This window comes from Lemur catta, chromosome 12 (assembly GCF_020740605.2).
Source record: "Lemur catta isolate mLemCat1 chromosome 12, mLemCat1.pri, whole genome shotgun sequence".
Lineage (NCBI taxonomy): Eukaryota > Metazoa > Chordata > Mammalia > Primates > Lemuridae > Lemur > Lemur catta.
The window spans coordinates 85,878,857-85,903,368 of record NC_059139.1 but is presented as its reverse complement, the minus strand read 5'-3'; the positions used below and the strand labels follow the sequence as shown (position 1 = coordinate 85,903,368).

At 40.1% G+C, this 24,512-nt stretch overlaps 1 protein-coding gene across 1 annotated transcript; it reads right to left on the bottom strand.

Annotated features, from left to right (window-relative positions):
• Window positions 1-626: 626 nt before the first annotated feature.
• Window positions 627-23,757, bottom strand: LOC123648380 (zinc finger protein 474). Its single transcript, XM_045566124.1, has 3 exons — window positions 22,126-23,757; window positions 3,474-3,654; window positions 627-794 (listed from the first exon to the last, which is right to left on the bottom strand). Exons 1-3 carry the CDS (start codon window positions 22,156-22,158, stop codon window positions 643-645), a joined length of 366 nt encoding a protein of 121 aa, XP_045422080.1. The 5' UTR covers window positions 22,159-23,757; the 3' UTR covers window positions 627-642.
• Window positions 23,758-24,512: the final 755 nt, after the last annotated feature.

Sequence of the window (24,512 nt, the reverse complement as noted above, 5' to 3'; positions counted from 1 at the left end):
GAGTATGAGTTAGATATGGTTCCAGCACTTTAAGTCCTCAGAGCGTTTCTGAATGACTCTCCTGTTGAATGATTTCATTTGACAGAAGGAAAGAACCATCCCCTCCCATCAATAACTCAATTAAAAAATGTCCCCGGTTCAGAGGAAATGGAGTGGCATAGTATTTCAGAAAGCACAGGGATAGGAAGGAATCCAGTTCTTCCTGGGACTAAAGAGTTTCCTGAAGTTGCCTCCAAAGTGCCTGTAGGCTGAATAATTATCCTAATTGTGAGGTGCAAAATCTTGTTCAGGAAAGTAAAATGGAAGAAAAGTAGCAACAATTGGCTCCGTAATCTCTTTTAGGCAAAAATGCCAGCTCTGATGAGAAGCAGCCTGCTTGCAATGCTGCCTGACCAAAGTGTGAAACGGTCCCCAGCGTGACTGCGCACATGCAGCTGCGTGTGAGAACCAGAGCGTGAGCCCCACTGCACAGTGTGGGCCACAGCACCGCTGCCTGGGCCCGGCGTCCCCGCTAGGCCAGCCCTTGGCCAGGGCCAGCTGTCCTTGTTTCCTCTTCTCTACCCTTTTTTCTCCTGCCCACTCTAGCCCAGTCTCTTTCAAAGGGATTAATTCCTATAACACTTCAGTAGAGAGAAAAGGGCTTTACTTGGCAGCTTTGGGTTTACAAGACCGTTGATGAACAATCAGTCTGTCTGGCAGGAAGGTACGCCCACAAATATTACAGGGAACCAACTGGCTCTGGGCACTTGTCCAAGCAGCTTCGTTTAAGGCATCGAGATCATAGAAACCTTTGGCTAGAAAGTTAAAGAGAACAAGGAAAGGGCGGTGGGGGAAGAAAAATAAACAAAAAAGAAAGAAAAGGGAAAGAAAAAGGTAAAATAGATCAGTTTTTTATTCTGGAGAACCATATTCTACTTCTTATGGAAAATATTTTTAGGAAATACCTGTTGACTGAGGCTTTTAAACAAATCATATTACTTTTGCCAAAAAAAAAGGAGGGGGGGCTGCCTATTTTTTCAAGGGTTGAATAAAGTTAGCTATGAACCGGATACTTTTCACTCTGAATTTTAAAAAGGAGAGGACATTGTTTTATGTGTCGTGATATGCATTCTTCACTAATTATTAACATCTTTGCTTACACATTATTAGCTCACAAATACAACTTCTGGCCTTGTTTCAGTTGACTCTAAATATAAGGTTACAAAGGGAAAAGAACATGTATCTGTGTTTTTCTCTTCTGTAATCCTTCAGTGGGCATTTTTAGAGGCCCAAATTGACAGTTGAGAGTGAATTTAAGATGAATTATATCCTAAAAGTTTATCATCGTTTCATGGTCATAAAATTGGAGATTCTTTAAGTAATTAAAATGAAGAATGCAAAAAGAATAATCTGACAGAAAGAAATGTCTTTAAGAAAACAACAAAGACAGCTGAGAAATGTATAATCTTCATTGGCGGAGCATAGGGAAAAACGGCATATGGCTTTATTTTAGAGAAACAATGTGGGATTTAGCTTTAATAAACCTTATTTAAATAGAATGAATTTAGTACATTAAATTGACTATGTCTTGGAATCACTCAAAATAGGCCCCCAAAATGTAGCCAGGCACTCAAAAATATATTACTTAGTTTTTCTATCTAATAGTTCATGTGACTATAGTGAACCTTAGATTCCTTAACATGCCTGCTTCTAATAACCTTCTTTTTTTTTTTTGCTCCACAGGAATGTAAACCCCAGCAAAAATCTGGGGTTTTGAACAGAGCAAGTGTCACTTTCTCTGTAGAATATGAATGTGTATTTCAAGTGCTTCGAAAACTCTGTTGAGGAAAGAATGACACTGACTTTTTGTTACTCATACGAGTTTTACTACAAACTCAAATATTCCAGAGTAGTCACTGACTCTCACTTAAAGGTGATTCATCACATTTCCAAATGTTTTTGCATACGCATTTGACTTTGGATTGGGAGGAAGGGTTATTTGAACGCTATGAGTGAGTTATGACCACAGTGAGTCCATGGGATAGAAGTTGTAATGTGAATTTTCTTTACCCAGTGAGGAAGGGCAACTTCAGAGATAAGAATAGCAGGGACCAAGTAGAAAATTGCAGGACAGTGCAGTTATAGGGCCTACATTTTCCATACATAAGCAATAATAGAATAGTGAATCCACCAAAACTTTCAAACCAATCGTGGCTCTCATTTTTTCTAGCCTTGTGATAATTATGCTCAAGCAGAGAAAGTGATAAAAATCAAAGGAAAAAGAAATAAATTTTGGCACCAAATGAGAATTGCTTGGAAAAGAGTTTCAGTGAGGTAAACAGTCACTTAGTTGGCAAATGCTCTAATTTCGACTAATGGATGTTTTCATCTTGAGTTCCTTGCCCACCTATATGCAAAGTTCTCCTCTGAGCAAGGACTGTGAATAGCTGGGATCTAGCAGCTTCTAGAATTTTATCATACAATCTAGATTCCACTCTGTGGGTTGTTATAATACTCTCTTTGGGTCACATCTCTGACGAGAGTGCTTTGGACAATTGACACTAAATGACCTCCAAGGTACCTTCCAGTGCTGCAAATATAAGGAGAATGAGTGAATTGAAAGATATTCCTCTTAAGGCCAAAATTTTCCTTTGAGGGGATTTAGGGGATCAACTGAGAAAATGACAATGGTAGAAATATGATAAGCAAGTCTGAGCTTGCACGGCAAAAATATTCTCTTAACTATTTTCACAGCCTAAGGGACTAAGGTCTATGACAAAGCCACACATGGCAGTGTAGTTCTGGTTTCATTTGATCTGCACAGTGCTTTACAAACTATGAACTGCAAAAATTTAAAAAATATGAACATTTCATATAGATGTCTAGATTTCCAGTTTAGTTTCTATTATTGAAAGATATGACCACCTTGGACTAAATTTCTTAATGATAACACCAGCTGGAGCTGGGCAGCTGCTGTCTCCTGTGGAAAGAGCCGGTGCTCTCCAGCTCATTATATTCCCCCACTTCCCTTTTTTTCATGCATGGATCAGTTTATCCAGTTTTGTAACCTGCCTAGTGGTCTTTGTAAACATTTGAGTTTGTGTCTCTCCTCTATAAACACCAAGACACATTCATACTTGGAAATATGACCCTGCATGTCTCCAAAGGTTTTATTTTTTAAGCTTCATGTTTTTAAAATACTGTGTTTGATAATATATGAAAGTAACCTGTGGGAAATTCAGTAAATTTCAGGGAGTTCCTCTCATCTCTCATGCACGGTGTTGCCAGGACATAGTGTCTTTATGTCTCAGCAGCTGAAGACAACACTTGGGACAGGCATTCCAGAACTATTTTTCTTATTTGGCTATAGCCAGTGCAGCGAGTATTGCCGATTTCCATTTTTTGAACAAGTAAGAAAAGAACATCTCTACTCTTACAAGTTTAGAGAGAAAAGTTTCCCCTTACGCATGTAAATCTTTTTTCTAGGAACTTACCAGTTATGGTCCTGACTTCTGGTTTCTTAGGTTCTGGTCTCCTTAACTCGTTAGGCAACAAGTTGTTTTCATTATGCCATTTTTTCAGGCATTGTGGCTCATGGATCCTGATAGATTTTGTTCCATATTCACGACCACAAATGTAGCAAACAATTGTTGGTGGATGCCTTATCATTGTTGGCTGCTAGTAATATAAAATATCTGTTAGATAAAGTTTAGATTTGGAAGTTATATTTTAAAATTATAGTCCATTCAAATTAGCTGTAAAATTAATATGATTTTTTTAAAAAAATTCCAACCAGTCTGGTGAATTTAACCTTTTTAGCAATTAAGAGACCAAACTAGGTTATCTGAGTGATTGGGGTAGGGGTGCAGATGTGGGTTTGGGAGGAAACAAAGAAGAGCTAACCAGAATTCTCCATGTTGGTACTGTATAAAATGTATTTTTCATTTAATAAATGTTGATTGCCTTCTGACTACTATATCCAAGTTACTATGCTGAGAGACTACAAAGATAAATCTGGCAGGAATCTTCCTCTCAGTAGCAGTAGGCTTTAGTACACCAATATATCTGAGAAACAAAGTAATAAATGTCACTGGAAAGTTTATAACAGACACTATTATGCCTGCCCACATTCCCTCTTGTCAACAGTTTTCTACTGCAAGCACCTGTAATCCTCTGCCTTTTTTTTTTTTTTTTTTTTTTTGATCTGGAGTAGGCTCTACCCACAGGCAGGGCAGATAATCAATTACAGATGAGAAGTGCTACATAAATACCACACTTCATCCCCAAGGTTGAGTCCATACAGTCTTCTCCACAAATCCTCAGTGGGATTGTACCACAGCTGCTCATTAACACACTATCTAGGCTTTCTTCCCGTCCCTGTGTCTCTTCCCATTCATATACTGGGGTATCCTGGGATCATGTCCCAAATAAACCTTTTCTTAGTGTTCTTCATTTCTGGGGGAGCAAAATCTAAGGGAGAGTAAAGTATAAAATGAAATAAAGATTTTCTCTTTCTGTCTAGGATATAGAAAGGCACAAGAGACATTACTCCCACCCAAACAAAGAACAAATTGGATACCCTACAGAATCATAATTTTTCAGTTCATTGAAGACTTAAAGTTGCAAGGTAAATTAGTGAACTAAAAGGCCTGTGCTGTATGCATGTTTGGCCCCTGTAAATCTCACGTTGAAATTTGATCCCCAGTATCAAATGTGGGGCCTGGTGGGAGATGTTTGGGTCATGTGGGCAGATCTCTCATGAATGGCTTGGTTCCCTGCCTGCAGTAGAGTTCTTACTTTATTAGTTCATGCGAAAGCTGGTTGTTTAAAAAAGTCTGGCACCTCCTCCTCTCCCTTGTTCCTCTCTTTCCATGTGACACACCTACTCCACCTTTACCTTCCACCCTGATTGGAAGTGCCCTGAAACCCTCACCAGAAGCACATGATGGTGCTACGCTTCTTGTACAGTCTGTAGAACTGTAAGCCAAATAAACTTTTCTTTATAAATTATACAGCGTCTGGTATTTTCTTTATAACAACACAAATGGACTAATATAACCTGCTTAAGTTTGAGGATGGATAAGCAGAAACAAGAAAAAAATCCTCCCACACTCCACAATCAAAACCACAATGAGATATCACTTAACACCAGTGAGAATGGCTTTTATCAAAAAGTCCCAAAACAATAAATGTTGGCGTGGATGTGGAGAAATAGAAACACTCATACACTGCTGATGGGACTCCAAACTAGTACAACTTCTGTGGAAAGCAATATGGAGACACCTCAAAGAGCTACAAGTAGAACTACCATTTGATCCAGCAATCACATTAATGGGCATCTACCCAAAAGAACAAAAGACATTCTATAAAAAAGACATCTGTGCTAGAATGTTTATAGCAGCACAATTCACAACTGCAAAGATGTGGGAACAACCCAAGTGCCCATCAATACACGAGTGGATTAATAAAATGTGGTAAATGTTTACCACGGGGTACTACTCAGCCAGAAAAAACAATGGTGGTATAGCACCTCTTGTATTATCCTGGATAGAGCTGGAGCCCATTCTACTAAGTGAAGTATCCCAAGAATGGAAAAACAAACACCACATGTACTCACCATCAAATTGGTATTAATTAATCAACACTTGTGTGCGCATATAGTAGTAACATTCATCAGGTGTCGGCAGATGGGAGGGAGTAGGAGGGGATGGGTATATTCACACTTAATGGGTGCGGTGCACACCATCTAGGGGCTGGACATGGTTGAAGCTCTGAGTCAGGTGGGGCAAAGGCAATATGTATAAGCTAAACATTTGTACCCCCATAATATGCTGAAATAAAAAAAAAAGAAGAAATAGGAATACCATAAAATACAAAAAGCTGAATAAGTTAAAATAATCTTTTAAAAGATATTCCCAATTTTTACATATATATGAGTCTAAATCTTTTAGATTGTTGTTTTTATGAAGAAAAATAATCACAATATAGAATTTATAATTTACAGTATATATTTGTAAAACAAGTTATGGTCAATAAGAGCACAAAGGATGGAAAGTAAAACCTGGAAACAGATTGTCAAAGAATTCTTACAGTTTTTCAAGGACAGTTTTTTAGAGATAGAATGTGATGAGTTAAAGATGCATATTTTAATCTACCCAGTAATTACTAATGAACAAAGATATGCAGAGGCATAACTAAAAAATCAATAGGGGTGATAGAATACTAAAACAAAATTTGATGATTTAACCACCCTGAAAAGAAAGGTAGGAAAGGGGAAAGGAGGAGGAAAAAAAGGCAGGGAGGGAGCAAATAGAATTAAATACTCAAGATGATAGACTTAAATACAAACATATGAATAATTACAGTAAATATAAACAAACTAAAGAATACCATTAAAAAGCACAGATTGCCAGACTAATTGAATCACTGTTTAAAAAGTTAGATAAAAAGGCAAGACCTAACTATATGCTATTTACAAGAAACATGCTTTATGAACATTCAGACACAAACAGGTTAATAACAAAAGATGGAAAAAAATATTCCATGATGTAAACACTAAGCAAAAGACACTAGCCATAGTTGGGATGGCCATGTCAGTAAAATGTAACTGAAAATTCAGAGTTTAGAAAGATTTTTTTCCAGTTGTGGAGATCAGGGAAAGCTTTAAGGATGTATCATTTGAAGAATGGGTAGAATTTAAACCACAAGGATATTAGAGACTGAGGAAACATCATGAGCAAAACCTCTGGTCAGGGATCATAAGGTGAGTGTAGAGAATAGCAAATAATGCAGTTTGCCTGCTGTTCAGCCTAGCATCAAGAACAAGAACTAGACAGGTAGGGGCAGCCATGCCGTGAACAAGCATGAATGCCACACTATGATCTGGATTTCATTTTGGAAATAATAGAAAGCTATTAATCAGGAGAATAACCTGTAATTATGCTTTGAGAAAGTTAATCTGGCAGTATGGGGCTAGCAGGGAAGTATATTTATGAGCTTGAGCATTCATGGCTCTGAGGGTAGGAAAATCATGGGTCTAAGGAAACCTCAATGTTTTATTCTGGGTGACAGGGAAGATGGTGATGTCATTACAGAAAGGAGGAAATCATGCCAGGCAAATTAGGGAAGGAGAAAAACAGTGATTCTGTTCTGTACCTATTGAATTTGACATCATAGTAGAATTTAAATGTGATTAGGTCCAGCCAAAACAGAAAATATAGTCCTGCAATTCAGGATTAATGGATTTCAGAGCTAGTTACACAGAAAAAGATGTTTAAAACCATGAAAATTCTATAAAAAGGGAGTATATAGACAGTGTGTGCAGAAAAATTCCTGGGAGACTGATCATCACCTAAGTGCACATTTGGGAATAACACCAATTGGGTGTCGGGTAGATGTGGCAGGGGGAGGGGATGGGTGTATACCTACATAATGAGTGCGATGCACACTGTCTGGGGAATGGACACGCTTGAAGTTCTGACTCGAGGGGTTGGGGGGGCATGGGCAATATACATAACCTAAACTTCTGTACCTCCATAATATGCCAAAATAAAAAAAACTTAAAAAAAATAAATATTATTTTAATAATATAAAAAAACAGAAAAATTCCTGGAAGAATATCTATAATGATATTGGACAATTGCAGCCAGAAAACACAGAGAAAGGTTCAAATTTGTAGTTAAAGAAACGGCATGGAGGAAAAAAAAGTCCATTCAGAATTCTGGAAATATTTCTGGTTTCCAGAAAGATGACGTTATCAAATTTGTCAATAGAACAGAGAGTAGCAAGTGGTTGAGAAAAGGCTATCAATTGAGTTATCAGTAGGTTACATATGAGTGACTTTTGATAGTTTGGTTCCAATGGAGGGGTAGGGGTAAAGACTAAGTTGTTAGAAGTTAAAAATTAGATCAAGGAAAAGAGGAGTACACTTTCAAAAAGCTGGCAGAAAAGAAACTTGAGACATAAGAAAAGTGGAATAAAGATTTGTTTTGTTGCCATTTATAGAATACCAGTGTCTTAGGCAGAGGATGAGAGATTATAGGTCCAAGATAAAATGGGATGATCAATAGGAATAGGTCTCAGAGGAGGCAGGAGAAGATGAGATCGAGAGCCGAATTGGAGGTGTTAGCCTCTGCGGAAAGGGAAGGAAGAGGAAATAGATGAAGTTAAAGAAAGATGTTTGTAGAGAAGAAGTGAGGAGTTGATGGAGTTCACATGGATGAACTTAGAGTTCCAAGTAAGAGGCAAAGTGATCTTCAGAGAGTGAAGAGATGTGGATTCTGGGAAGCAGAAGAGTGAAAGATTCTGGGATGAGGCACTGTGGGCAACGTAACAGTGATGCAATCAGGGAAGAATACTCACTGACTAATGGAAAAGACCCACTTCAGTGAAGCTGCAAAAAATGTTGACGGAATTAAATAATCTTTTTTCAGTCTGTTTTTTAGTAGCACCAGGTGGCATGAAAACAGAAGCAATTTAAGCCAATGCCATGGTCTTCTTTGGGGAAATAAAACTTGGTAAATGTGTATGTTTTAGAATCAACCCACTTTAAATTATGACTAATTGGGGGTTACACCTTGCACAGAACAAGATGAAAATCAGAAGGAAGCACATTTATGATTTCTGCCTACCAGAAATAAAAACAGATTCTAGATGAATAAATCTGCAGTTAGTATAGACCAAGCAAAATGGAAAAAGGAGTCACGCCCCTGGATGATTGAAGTTTTTATTGAAGGGTATTAGTTGAGGTAAAATATTTTTACTCTATTATTCTATACTAACTTATGCCAGTAGCCTAACTACGTTCATCAAAATAACCAAATAGTTGTTTATCTTTCTTTTTTTTTATTAGCCATGTAGCAAGTTCTAACAACTGAAAAGTGACTTTAAAGGTATTTAGGAAATTCAAGACCTAAGAGAAAGTATAAGGCATAAGCAATAATTTTCAAGACATCCAAAAGTTCCTTACTATTTTTTACATGTTTATTTACTTGAAAGGTTAATTAAATGCAGGTTTTTAGTTAAAAAATGAGAAGTTATTCTTTTTACTTTGAAAATAGGGAATTAAGATTCCACATGAAATGTATGAGCCAAATCTAGTATTTAACCAAGCATATAAGCAAAATAAATAGCCTGGGTCATAAATGAGGACATTCATGTCACATTGTCAGAAGGTTTCCTTTGGAAGGAAAAGTTAGAAGAAAACAAGCAGACACAGAGGCCATAAGACACACGAACAACTGAAAGGGATGTGGGAGAAGATTAATACCAGAAAAAGGCTAAGATGTTCTATATTACATTTTCCAAAGCTTCCCCCATGCTCTAAATTTGTGGCTGAACTTCAGTTGAACCTGCAACACACTCCATATCCTTAGGTTTTGAACATCTTACTTCTAAGCCACGCTCTAGGGAAGTGCCCCCAACCCAGACACGGCTGAAGAGAAAAACACACCTCCATCGGTGTGAATGGAGATAAGCGAACTTATTCTATTATTCGTTAATTTTATTTATACAATTGTCAGTCTGAAACTTCCAGGGAAAGCTGAGCAATCTCCAACTTGTGGTTATTGCCACTGTGCCAACTGCCAAGGTTTCCTGTTTGGCCTATTTCTCAGTGTTTTCAGATAGACATGGATATGGGGGTGGGAGGGGATGGAGAGGAAGACGAGGTAGGGCTTTGGCAGAACCAGCAGGAGGCCCTTCATAGCAGGTGTGGCCCGCAGCTTTCAGAGACCTGGCGTAACAGAGCAAGGCAGGGGCAGTGGAAGGGTGGCCTCGGGGCTTATGCGAGGGCGAAGAGTCTTGTCTATGCGGGGCCTTGCCAGGTGAGCCAGCTCCTGACAAGTGTCATCGAAGGAAGGTAAAAGAGGAAGTCGGGAAGTCTGAAGTTTCTGCAGGATTAGGTTGTTTTCCTGTAACAGTTCAGATAATATTTTGGTGATGTGGCATTACTTTTCTAACATCAGGGTAAAAGCCTTTTTATTTTTTTAAAGTTAAGCACTAAATCTGTATGAGTGTTACTGTAGTGTGAACAGTGTTAGGGGGCCAATGGAATGACCTTACACACACAAGTCTGTTAGGGCTCATCACGATTTTGCTTTTGTCCTTTTGGTTTCCCGGGAAAGTTGATTTAGGCTGGATGTAGACAGAGGCACTTGAACACTTTAGGGGAAGCTTTCGTATGTGTGTATTTCTTTTAACTTGAATCCACTAACTTTTCACATGTTTTCAATCATTTCGCTGGCCACTATGAGAATTGTCATATTATTTTCCACACAGCTTCTTTTTCTTTTTGTTAATGTCTTTCTCTGTCAGGAGCACCTCATGTTCAGTGTTCTAGGCCAGGTCTGGGTAACACAAAGAAGAAAAGTGGATATTTAACAACTTTTCTCCTCGTCAGTGTGTATAACCTATTACCCATTTATTTGTTGTTACAGTGTAAAATAAATACTCATAACATCACCACTAAAGCAAGGCAGAAAGAAAGAATAAGGACCAAGAGTAGAGGTTGGTTTGGTGGAGAATCTTAAGAGAGGTATTGATAAAAGAGAAATGGACATAATTGTTTCAGATAACCTAGACGAAGAAACTTATCTCAAATAGCTTCAAATATTTCTTGATGACCTTCCCAATAGCTCAGGCTTAAAAGAAACCACAATGAAATATGCAACTAATAGAGTTTATAGAAGGAAGCATGAAAATTGGTCAGAAGGGAAAAAGTATTCCTAGTGCTAATGTTGTTGCATGAATATTAATGAAAAAGATATTGAAAACTAAAATGGAAGTCATGAGTAGCAGTTTTATAAAAGATCAGAAACACTCCACATTTGTTCCTTTTTTTTATTCATCCTGCAATAAATACTAAGTGACAATTTACAGTGTGAAAGCATAGTTATATAATGCTATTTACAGGGGAGTTAATGGAACATGATCCAAGCATGCAGCGTTTTAGAGACTTGCTAAGAAATAGAAATTAGTAAGAAATGTTTCAAAGGGGCCATAGGTCCCTTGGAAAATCTGATAATGTTGTGGTTATCCCCTCAGAAAAACACGTACATGTATACAGAATTGTGGATATGATTTTGATTGATTGGTGGACTCCCTAACACCCACCCCTTAGCCCCAGGAAGTGAGCTAGCTACAGGACCTTTATCCAGAGCCATTTTTTTTCTTCAAATTGATAATTCTTTGCTTTTGCTTAAGAAGCCATTTGGCACCTAAATGCCCCCAAAAGTACTGAGTTGAAGCATGCAGGAACTCATAAAATACACTACCTCTGGCTTCACAGTGATCTTAAAGTATTGCATTGCCTAGGGTACCACTATTATACCTACTGTCTTGGCTAAGCATTAATAGCTTCCTTTTACTCTCTAAAGCAGCAGTCCCCAACATTTTTGGCACCTGTTACTGGTTTCATGGAAGACAATTTTTCCACGGAGCAGGGGTTGGTTGGGGTGTGGTTTCAGGATGATTTAAGCACATTACATTTATTGTGTAGTCAAACCTCTCTGTTAACGATGATGTGTATTTGCAGCCACTCCCCAATGCTAGCATCACCACCTCAGCTCCACCTCAGATCATCAGGCATTAGCTCTTCATAAGGAGTGCACAACCTAGATCCCTCATGTGTGCAGTTTACAGCAGGGCTCTCACTCCTGTGGGAATCTAATGTCCCTGCTGATCTGACAGGAGACGGAGCTTATGTGGTGATGCGAGTGATGGGGAGCAGCTGTAAATACAGATGAAGCTTCCCTTGTTCACCTGCTGCTCACCTCCTGTTGTGCTTTCCTAACAGGCCACAGACTGGTACAGGCCTGGGGGTTGGGGACCGCAGCTCTGAAGTGTTCCTGCTTAGTTCAGTCAGTTCATTATATAGCCACCCTGTCTCTGATCCCCTTTGAAAATCACCAATTAATAAAATACAAGCAATCAAAAGATGAAACACCAACAACAAAAAACCTCAAAAATATAGAGGCTGTGACTAAGAGAGTGGCAATCAGTCCATTTAAACGTAGAAGGCAAAATAACTACAGAAATTGTAGAGAATGGAATACAAAAGGAATGCACCTTGACAAATAAAAATACTTTAATATCAAAATTGGCAGGGGAAAGAGAAGTAAAAAGAAGTTTACAATACTAAATTTCTCACCTTTCATGTCAGTCAATTAAGGCAGTGTAAAATTAAAATATGGAGTTTTTCCCCAAATCCTTTAATAATTTATCTTTATTTTTTGACTTTAGTGGATCCTTTAAAATTTAATTTTTTAGTGAAGATATATTTTTCTAAAGTTCAGCAAAATCACTATTTTCACTTTGGTTTATTTTTGTCAAATTCAAGTAAAATTAAATGTAATATTTTTATTAAAATAACTTGTATGCAATGATCTCACTTCTATGAAAAAATATGCATGTCTATTTATATACGTCCATGTACATAAAGAGATGATGTCTGGAATGATATTCATTAACATCAAATTAAGGGGAATCTGGGGTAAGTTTTATGTTAATTTTATACTTTCCTAATGGCTTGAATTTTTATAATGAACTTATATCATTTTTATAAGAATAAGTAGTAATAAAGTAATAAAAAAGAATATCAGCTCTAGAGTCACAACTTAAGCTGGATCAGGTAATAAAATCAGTCCTAAAGGTAAAATCAAGTGTAGCTAAATTACCTTATGAAAATTCCTTAAATAACTCATAAAAGATATTCAAAGATTATGTGTATAATAAAGTTTAGTATTATAATGAATTAATAGTTGGAATCAGAATTAATATTAGGAATGAATACAGCTTTGTATAGCATAAAAGCACAATATTGTAGCATAATAAGAAATGCACATTTGTTCTCTGCCCCTGGTTCCTGACACAGAGCTCCCAAAACCCTTGTAAATTCCTGAATGATAGGAGCTTTCTTTGGTTATGTTTGGTCTTAGTCTCTGCTTCCTGAAGCAGGAGCCCCTAAGACCCTTGGCATCTCTGGGAGTGTATGCTGCTGAATGACTGGTGGCTGGGGTTCCTGGACAGCCTCAGGGTGGGGGCTGGTTGCCATAAAGGCCAAGGCCTCATCAGAGCGTTGGAAGTTTCAGCCCCGCCCTCTGACCTCTGAGGAAGGGAGAGGGACTGGGGTTTGAGTTAATCACCATGGCCAGTGATTTAATCAATCATCCCTATGTAATGGGGCCTCCATAAAGACTCTAAATGAAGGGGTTTTAAGGAGTTTCTAGGTTGGTAAACACATCAATGTGCTGGGGGGAGGGTATTTCACCCACAGATGGCATGGAAGCTCCATGCCACCCTCCACCCGCATACCTTGCCCTATATACCTCTTCATCTGGCTGTTCATCTGTATCCTTCATAATAAACCAGTAACATAAATAATATAGTAAATTGTTTCCCTGTGTTTTGTGAGCCCTTATAGCAAATTATCAAACATGAATAGGGGGTCATGGGAAACCCCAATTTTTAGCCAAGTTGCACAGAAGTATGAGCAGCCTGAGGACCCACTAGCTGTGACTGGCTTCTGCAGTAGGGGGCTTTCTTATGGGACTGAGCTCTCAACCTGTGGGGTCTGCACTAACTCCAGGTAATTTGTATCACGGTTGAATTATAGGACACCCAGTTGTCTGGAGAGTTAGAGAATTGGTTGTTAGTGTGTGAAAAAAGCCCACACATTTGGAGTCAGAAGTGTTGTGAATAGAAAAAGTTTTTCTTTAAAATGCAAAGTGAAAATATGTACAGTATTTTAAATTACATTTTTATAGCAATACTATTTTATTTTCCTCTTTATAGTTGAATACACGTTGGTTAAATGCTTATATGATGCAACTTAATTGAAGTCCTAGATTCTACTTCATTGCTTTAAAAAGCAGTAACAGTGGCCTACAAAAATAACCCAAAGACAGGATTTAGCATGAGACCATTTCCAACATAAGATAATAATCGTAAATACAGTTCTACATATTTTAATTTTGTTTAGGCTGTTTCCCTGGCCTGGTCTCATTAGTCAAGAAATCAACTCACAAACAACTAAATGGGGCTGCATGGTATTAGCCTACTTAGATGGCAGCCAAAAGGATAATATAGTAGATGGATGGACCAAAACCATCCCTTGGGTCCTGTATTGTTCATTCTAGCTGGACAGACAAATCACTATATAATTGTCAGCTCCTCAACTATCTCCCTTCCCTCTGCACTTGACTCTGTTTTGTGCACACTTGGCCTGTCGACATGATTTCAGTAATTTTTGTGGTTCTCCATGGTTACATAATAAAGTACAAACACTTCATGCTGACTTCAGTCATGACCAACCGTAGCCCCAAGAAACATATCTTCCAGCCACATCAAACTCAACCCCATCCCCCAAGCTGGAGGCCAAAGCCCCCAACTTTGCTGCCCCCGTGCCTTCATTCATCTGCTCCCTTCGGCACTAGGCATTTAACTGCACACAGCACCTTCCCTGCACCTGATCCCTGGCTCTCCTTAGTTATAGAGATAAACATATAAGTTAATTCATAAGGCAAAATGTGTAACTGCTATGACATGGGGATATAGTAGTGCCATAGGAGCCTGAACTATGAAGAAAAGGAAGAGTTTTGACCAGAAGCCAACAAAGTGGATGACATTTGATGCAGGTTTGTTGAATGGGTAGAACTCCCTCAAGCAAACTGCTGAACAACCTTTTCAACAACTGTTTACTAGCATGTTAACATGAAAGCTCTAAAGTCCATAATGAAAAGACTGGTGAGAGGAAGTGTACAAGTGACGATCTGTCTGCTCAATAAAAGGCTGAATCATGGGTAGTCAGACCTGAAGAACACAGTCAAAGGTTGGCAACTTTTCCAAGTGTCACTCCCACCACATGTCGGTCCTGATCCCAGACTCAATCCTCCTGTGAGGATCTGATAATACGAGAATGTTAAGAGAGCTGCATCAGCCAAGTTAGGGTGCTGTGTTGTTGTGGAAGGCAGAGACAAAACAACAAAAGACCATGATGAAAAGTGTTTTGAGACTGTGTTGAGCCCTGAATGCAAGAATAAGGACTTCATACCTTCGGGACAGAATCAGATTAAGAAATGGGCCAGATGGGACAATTTATAATTTATAATTTTTATATGCTAAAACATCTTCATTATCCTATATTGGAGAAATGCGTACTGGTTCTGCCTGCACTAAAGTAGACAACATTCTGAAATCATAATAAAAACACAAATGCAACTGGAAACATCCATGAATAGATCGACAAAGTATAATATAGCCATTCAATTGACTATTACTCAGCAGCAACAACAACAACAAAAGAACTACTGCTACTTGATGAAACTAAGAATCATGCTGAAAGAAGCCAGACACAGAAGAGTACACACTGCATGATTCCATTTATACACAATCCAAACTAATGTATAGTGGTCAAAAATAAAATAAGTGTATGGAGGTGGAAGGCAGGATAAAGGAATGTGAGGAATTTGGGGTGTGGTGAAAATGTTCTGTATCTTGGCTATGGTGGTGATATCACAGGTATATAAAGCCATCAAAACTCACTGGATTGCACATGTTTAATTTTAATACAGTTTATTGTTTGTAAATTATTTCTCAATACATCAGATTGGAAAACACTCATGCAGACATAGTTTAGTGGAGTATTTTTACATTGTCCTGCTCATGCAATATAGTTAGTTCAAAGTACACATTGTCCAAAAAAAATCCAAAGTCAAGTAATGTATTTTAGAGTAACTTTTTTGCCAGGAACTGAAATATTTTTTAATAATCTAGATTCTAAACCCTTTGATTTGTCTCCCAAGAAGTTCTCCAGTCCAAAATCACAAAATACATAATCATGAAAGAAAACAAAAAAGAAAAAGACCTAAGGAATATCAGAAAATATTTTATTAGGTCTTTTCTTTCTCAGGACATTAAATTTTTCTGCCAGAGAAAGTACACTAGGAAGCAACTCCATTCACATAAAATTTCATCAAGAAAGGTCTAATTCTAGAGTGTCAGGACCTGAGCCCTGCAGCCAGGAGGAACAACATAAAAGCAGGACTCTTCTGTGCCCATATGCAGGGCATAACTGACCAGTTTCTCATCTTCCCGTATGAGGAGCTTCAAGGTCCATCAGTGTGTAAGCGTGTGCATGTGCACATGTGTGCACAAAAAGTATGTAAGTTCAGTTAGTAACCATCTCCAGGTGATTTTAGGGATCCTGAAAGGTTCCCGTGGCCTCAAACTAGTTTTCTTGCCCTTGCCGTGGTCTACCCTCCAGCCTACGATTATCTTCTTTAGGGTGATTCAGCTCAGGAAGGGAGGGCCAAGAACTTTGGCTCTAGAAGGTCACAAGAACAATTTCCCATCTGCTACAGGGAATGGAGGAAGCCGCCTGCATTCGTGCATCGGAAAGCTGGAGTTTGCTAGATTTATTTGTTGTTGTTGAAGCAGTTGACCTGTTCTTTTGATGAGGCCATTTTAGTGAGGCTTTGCCAAGGCAACCACATAAAAATGTAAAAAATGTCTTTTTTTATTACTAAATATGTATGTAAATGAAATACCTAGGTCCTTCCCTTGAGTAACATGCTTCATACATTACTTGGAAATATTTTTTTAATGCAGAAAGTTTAATGATTTTTTTTTTGATGATGGGGTCTTGCTGTATAACCCAGGTTGGTCTTGAACTCCTGGGCTCAAGCGATCCTCCCACCTCTGGCTCCTGGAGTAGATGGGACTACAGACACACTCCACTGTGCCCGGCTTGCAGTCTTTTATCTTTTTTTTTTTTTTTTCATAACACCGTTGCATCAAAACAGCCTTATCAGTCATATTCCCTGTGTTCATTTGCGGTCATTCATTAACCTAAGTGTCAAAGAGAACTCGGGGAACCCAGGGATGAGAGAACATGCTGAAAGGGAAAGAGCCCCTGTTAGGCTGAACCATGATTTTGGACAAATTAGAAAAAGGCACTCCTTTTTCAGATACTTTCTAATCATATGGTTGTAAGCATTAATCTGTAGGGATACAAGTCACAACGTGTAAAATAAAAAAAAAAGGTGACCATGGAAGAGACAGACACGCCAATCCTTACCCTGCCTCCCGACCCGGCCGAGAGCCGGCCCTGTGCGTTGATGTGCACATTATCTCTCAGAGGCAGCGTGACTGGTAACCGCACAGTACAGCTAGTCTTTAAATAGCTGGGTTGAATGAGGTATTTTTCAATTTCACAAAAGCCAGTAAAGCAATGGGATTCTAAATACTGGTACTGCATTTGCTCTGTGAGACATCTGCAAAACAGCTGGGGCCGATGCAGGTGGGAACCGCACTAGAGGGAAGCCACTGGAGGACAGGGCCATCTGTCACTGGGGGATTCGACCGCAGCCTGGTGCTGCTGCTCAGAAGGATTTTCGGATTCCAGGCGATGTGCAGGCACTGCGCTCAGCACAGAACCAGGAACTGGCCCTTGGAAGGACCATACGCCACTCACTACCTTTATTTGCAAAATATTTTTTTACTTTTTCCTGAGCTCTATCTCTGGGGCAGTGTCAGGTTGCCAGATCCCTGTTTGGCATGTGCAGAGCACATTCCACCTGCAAGTAGTTGAGAAACGGGGTAGGATGAGAAGGGGACATGCTGGGTGGGGAAGGCTCTTCTTGGCTTCTCTGCCCACTAGCATGTTTGAATGCGGACAGATTAGTTTTGAAAACTACTTTCCAGACGTGGAATCCCTCTACGATTCTGGAATTTTTGTGGCCCTTTGAAATTCTCAGGTTTGTCTCCTTAGGTGTGGGGTTCAGAAAAATGGCCTCACTGTTCTGGAGACTCCAAAGGGTGGCTGGTAGCTGAGGTGAGTTAGGCATGAAGTGTGCCTGCCCCTGGTCCCTGCATACAGTGTCACAGGGCTCTGGGGATGCCTCCAGCGTTCACAGCTGTCTTCTCATAATCCAGGCTGTCGTTTTCCCAGGGTCCCACCCCGGCTACCCCACGGTACTACCTCCCCTTGGCTTCGCACTCTGGATCTCAGATTGTAAACTGATGGGCCAGCAGCCATTTCAGCCAACAGGCATGTTTTATTTGGCCAGCACAAAAGTTCTTAAAAGTTTTCAATGTGAATGTCTTTAGCTGAGACTTGCTCTCCAGGATACCACAGGCTCCACCCCTCCCTATTGTTCTCTGTGCTCTGCCCCTGGAAGCACTTGAGCTTGTGACTCTGAGCTGTCTATTTTCCCAACTCCTCTCCTCACTCATCTCCCCAGTAAAACGCATTGCCTTATGGCCCTTATTTCTAGGAAATGGGCTAACTTCATAGCTAATTTGCATTAACGCACCGATGGCTAAAAAGAGTTAGTTACTTATCTAGGGAATCTTTGCCTTATGGCTAGGGTAGCCTATAAAGGCAGTGCTTTAATTCAAAGGACTGAATCTCTGACTGTAAAATTAAAAAAAAAAACAACTTGCCAGGTAGTAGGGGAGGTATTTTACAGCCAAGAAACAGCAGTGACGCGTTCAAGATTATCAAACCGAAGATTCCCAGCTTGCTTTGAATGTAAGCAAGATGGCAATGACAACAGAACCTGACGGGAAGCCTGAAGCCCAAACTTACGCAAAACAGCTCTTACATTAAAGCGTGAGACTGATTTCCAAGACCACATGCACACAGTAACCAGGGTAATCTTCCAGTCCTTCACTCTCTGGAAGATTTTCACATTCCCCACTAGCAGCTGGCCCCCAGGCTGTCAAAAATAGGGCACATCTTGCTAGGGCCTGAAGGAATTATGTGATTGTGTAGCTGTTTGAATGGGTGTCATTCCATCAACGAGTGCTTCTCTTTTTGCCTGATAAAATGAAACCAAGAAATTGGGCCTTAGCTTCTGTTTTAGATTTTCCGCACTCCTGATCCTTTCCACTAGGCTACAGAATTGAGATGTGTATGGTAAGTGCACAGGGCATATCACGGAATGCAGTTTGGATGGGGAAATAAGAGGGAAAGTTTCCCCACCCCCCATACTGAGGAAAAAGAGTAAAACGTCTTTTATAAATCCTTGTGTATATTGCACTATTAAAAATGTTTGATCAAGTAGCACAGCAGCCATTAACGATTACCCTGCATTCACTAAATAACAGGCTCTTTGCTAGGCACTTCACGTGCTTTATCTCATTTATCTTTATAACAATCCTCCAGGCAAGACTCGCTGCCCTCATTTTACAAACCAGGAAACCGAGGCGCACAGCGATTCCTAAGTGGAAAAGCTGTCTGTCACTCCAGAAGAGGGGTCTTCTGAGCCAGCCTTTCACCACCCGGCCGCTGGGAGGAGCACAGGGAGGAGCTGACAAACGAGGGTCTGTCCGGCTCCATCCCAGGCCCTTTGCAGGGGTCCTCTCACTTCAGCTTCTCACGGTGGGAAACTGAGGCTTGGGGAGGTGAAGTAACTTGCTCAAAGATGTGATTTCATTATGCATCTGTGATGGGAACCCAGGTCTGTCTGATTCCAGCAGCTTCCAGAAACATGGGGGGGTGGGGGTCTCAGTGGCCAATGGGTGTCGTGCTCTGCCTGCCACGTCCACAGAGCAGTCGTCGGATGGGATGTGGGACAAACCAGCAAAACTCCTGCTTTTGGCCTCCCAACTGCCTCCAAAGTCCATTCCGTTGAGTGGAACATTGCCTTCTCCCCAGATCCTCTCTCAGAATGCAAATACGAGAGACATTTTTCTAGGAAGGAATGTATCAGATTCTCTGCCTCCGACACTATCACGGGGTGGGGGGGCTGGGTGAGCAAGGAGATCAGAACATGAGGCCGCACCACCAAAGACTCCTTTCCCAAAATCAGAATTTTGCTTTCAGCCATTTAAAACACAATTTCAACTAAATTAACTGAGTCTAAATGTATACAGTGAAGTTCCTGCTCCCTCAGGCATGTCCTACACATGCAGACAGAGTATAAATAGTATTTTAATATATAGGAATAACTGCATAGTTCAGTCTCAAACCTCAACAATTGCAAAGTTTGATTGCCCAGAAACCACTGGTATTTCACATTTACTTCTGGTGTTTCCAAACAATTCTACCCAAATGTCACATCTGGAAGGATCATTGTTTGAAATTAAATTGTTTTTGGAAATCACTGGATGCCACGTAAAGGAACTTTCCAATCCTGCCTGTCTATTGGCCGACTATAAGAGTGTCTGTTACTTGTGATTTGGAGTTTTGTTTTGCTCCTTTTAACAATAAGAAAGACTTGCCATGCATTTGGAAGTGCTGTTAATATTAAATATCTTAATGTACTTGATTTTTTAAAAAGAACTATTGACATTTTAAATATACACTTGACATTTTAGTCACTTAATTGTTCCTCCCAAGGTACAAGCCTGAAAAATATAAGGCAAATAAATAATTCCAAATTAGAGTCCATGTTTCTGAAAGGAATATAGTTTCCTATTTGAAGTTCTTTTTTTCTTTTTTCTTTTCACATTTGAGATAAAATTGTTTTTGTTTTTTGTTGTGTTTTTTTTTTTCCCGATACCTTAGAAGAACACTGGTTGGAAGGTGAAGTATTTGGGGTATTGATGAAACCTCTTACCAAATTCTTGCCAGAAATAACTTTCCTTGAAGAAAATGGAGGGAGCGTGTTCCTGGTGTTTGGTGTCTGTGCTCCCTTTTGGCAAGAGGCCTGACCCTCGTGGTCAGGTGGCTTCTAGGTCTCAGGATTAAATGAAGCAACAAGAGAGTGGTGGGGGAAAGACAGAAAAAGCCCATAGGCTGAGCAGACATTCACTTTGTCCAGCGTCTATGGCCGTAACAGGAAAGCACAGACACTCTGTGACCTGAACTTGGAAGTTGAGTTGTTCACAGCTGGGATGCTATAGACACCCAACCAGGGGAACGGCCAAGGAGAGGAGTTTTCCAATAAAAATCACCTTGGATAGGCTGTAAAGAATGCTAACTTTGAAACTTTTTTTTTCATTTCCTATCAGAGTTGTTGACCCTAATCCCTCCCTGTCCTTGCTCTCTACCTTCTGCCTCCAATTTCCTGAAGCTTTAAACTGGGCCCTGTTTATGATGCTTTAAGTTTTCACCGTTTCTGCTTGCAAGTAGCCTGGGATGTGAGAGCGGCTTGGGGGAACTTTAAAGATGGGGTCAGAGCAGGTGCTTGGAATGAGAATGGTGGAAATGTATTGAGTTCCTGGATTTTCTAGGCCCTTCTTCAAGTCATAGGTCATTTCTTTCTACATAAGACAACTTCATAGAGGTCAATGTTAGAAAGAGACAAGAGACCTAAGGAAGAGGAACATTACATAACATAAGAAGGAGAAAGAGATGGAGTCCTAAGTAAAATTCTCTCAATTCTTCACCTATTTATAAAGATGAACTTGTGTCTCACACATTAAGCAGTGAGATTCTGTTCACGAGACAATCACTTCCATTTCAATGAGGACTCCTTCCAGGATGCGCCCTTGCGCTACCTTTGGTGGAGTTCTAAGAACTTTGGGAGATATTTTAGTTGTTGGCCTTGGAATTTGGATTTTTAAGAGCCATGTATGTGCATTCAGTCCTTACGTGAAGATTTACTCGCACCGATCAGTAGGAAATGGGGATGTCTGTGCGTTTAAGCTGGAAGCAAGAAGACGAGGGTGACGGGGAGAGGCAAACTTAAGATACAGGAAATCAGTTAGGCTAGACTAACTTTTTGAGAGTATGACCATGTTATAGTTTTTGCTCATTTTAGGCCTATATAATTTTTGAATTTATAACATGTGACCTCTCCTCTCACAGGAGTTACAATCGATGCTCTTCTTTCCAGAGATGCAGAGAGTCACACGTTGGGGCCCCGTGCAAAGAGCACCTATTTTTGCTTCAGGCTTTGGGCTCTGGGACAGGTAGCTGACTCTATCACGGTCTCTCTACCCACTAGTATGTGATACATAAGTCGAGGCTTATTTCTATTAAAAATCATGTTAGAATGTAATTTATACAGGTGAGTATTATCCTTTAAATTGTTATGTTAGAAAGTTATACATCAATTTCACTGATGATACTATTTCTCTAAAATTTATAACCTCCCCAACCCTCAACACCCACATAGTCCATACATGCAGTATATATGCACAGATTCCTTTGGATTGGCTTCTAGAACCAACAGTGTAGAAGAGATCCAGTCCTTTTACCTTAAGGTTGAGCTTTGTAGAGCTGTGAGCCATGAGATCATAGAATGCTGCCTTGATATGCGGGCATGGTTGGCACCAAGGAAAGTGAAGAAATGGCACAAAAATCTGGACATTTGTAGTCCAGCTGTCAGCATCATCAAGGGGCAGTTTGTGAGGTCAAAGCTGGTTTTCATGACATCAGCAGAGCTGAGGAGGTGAACTAGGGCCACCAGAGATGATTAAAAGGGTAAGAACCTCAAGTAGGATCTCACTGAATGTTTTATTTACCATCTCCAAAGAATTTCAAGTCATTTTCATGTTTGGGGATCATAGAGGCAAATGGTTCTAGGAGCCTTATTCTTGATTTCAGGAACTCAGTTTAACAGATGGCCCAAAGAGACAAAGGATTAAGAAGGCTCCTAAAATTAACTTCTTTTCTCTCTCTTTATACCTCACTCTTTCTCATCTGGTAGGATCGATAAGCTTGCCTGATATTTCATGGAGGAAATATAAGATACAAACTAACAGATTGCAGCTCCGTCACCACCCCACTACCAACGTGTAAGCTTGCTACGTCTGCATTCAGAGTCCTCCTGCAACACGGCAGGGCCCCTCCTATCAGAGGCCTCCCCCAACACACTGGTGATCCCCTGCCCTGGCGTCTGTTTCTCCTCCCAGTTTTCCACCGTCACTGATCACCTTTCTTACCTCTTCAACCTCCTCCTCTCCACAGAATCATTACCCTCAGCATTCAAACATAGTTTAAAAGCTCCCATCTTTTAAAGAGCCTCTCTTAACCCGAGATCTCTATTGCTATTTCTCTTCTAGTTTTCAAAGTCATACTTCTCAAAACACATCCTGTCTTTATCACTTGTACGCTCTGCAGCCACCACCACGGCACTGACTGTGTTCTTCCCCAGGTCAGCAACGGCACCCACATTGCCGGATTAAGGGGATGTTTTTAGTCCCCATTCTACTCAGCCTCTCAGCATTGCACTGTTTTCCATACTCTTCTTTCTGACATTTTCTCTGATCTCAGATTTTATGGCATCGTACTGTGTAGGTGCTTCCCCCACATCCCAGGCACTCATTCTCCAGCTTCTTCTCCTCTAGTCCCTAGATATTATAATGTCTCAAGGCTCAGCCCTGGGACTGTTATTCCAGCCCAGTATTCATTCTGATTACATTAAATATATGTTAATAATGCACAAAAGTATATCCCAGCTCAGTCCTCTTTTCTAAGTTCCAGACTGATATATCCAGCCTAACTTACTCACTTGAACATCTCAAAAGTTTTAAATTTGGTATGTCCAAAATGAAACTATAGCTCTTAATCCCCAAAAGCCTACGCTTCCTCAAGTCTTTCTCATCTTAGAAAATGGCACAACTAGTGTACTTGCTCAAGCTAGAAATCTGAAAGTCATCTTTGATCATCTTCCTCACCCCCCCCACCTCTCAGTTATTACCGTTGTACCTTTCCTCCGTCTCCACCACCAACACCACAGGCCGAGCCATAATCAGCTCTCACCTGGGTTCCTGCAATAGCCAAACTGATGTCCCTGTGTCCTCAGAGCAGCTGCACGGAGCTATGCTACCTCTTCAGCCTCATCTTCACCCTCCCTAATGAGGCTCTGACTACATGTGGACTCTTTAGCTCCATTATCAGATCTTTCTTACCTCAGGGCCTTCGCACATGCTGCCGTTGACCAGAATGTCTCCTCCTCCAGTCATTCCCTTCCCACATCTGTACTCTTGGGTAATGTGTCCACACCTTTCATGTCTTAGTTGAACTGTCTTCCTCCAAGAAGTTTTCTCTAACCAAGATCCTTAATGTCTATCTTCCAACATTGCACACTGTCACACCATAATTTAAAATTGTACATGTATTTTTAAATTTCATATAATTTCCTCAACAGGACTAAAATGTCCAAGAAATCAAGAACTGTGTCTATATTTTTTATGACTGTATATGTAGGACTTAGTCCAATGCCTAACAATAAATATTGGTGAATGAACAAACTTCTTTTTTTTTTTTGTCTTGTCTAACACTCACAGCTTGGCAGGGTGCTATACCCCTTTGACCACCACCCCTATGCCTCTCTCATGGTGACGTGAAAGGTATGAGTCTCTGGAATTAGACAGAGCTGGCTCTGACATCCACTTGTGAACCAACTATGTGACTTTGGGCAAGTTGCTTAACTCAGTCTCCCAAGCTGGAAAGTGGGAAAATAGTATCTATCATATGGTAATATTATGAAGTTTAAAATAGGATCATGTATGTAGGGTTCTGATCATAAACTGCTATGGATTGAACGATGGTGTCCCCTCCAAAATTCACGGGCTGTGGCTTTTGGGAAGTAATTACGTTACGAGAGCTCCACTCTCATGAGTGGAATGAACACCCTTTA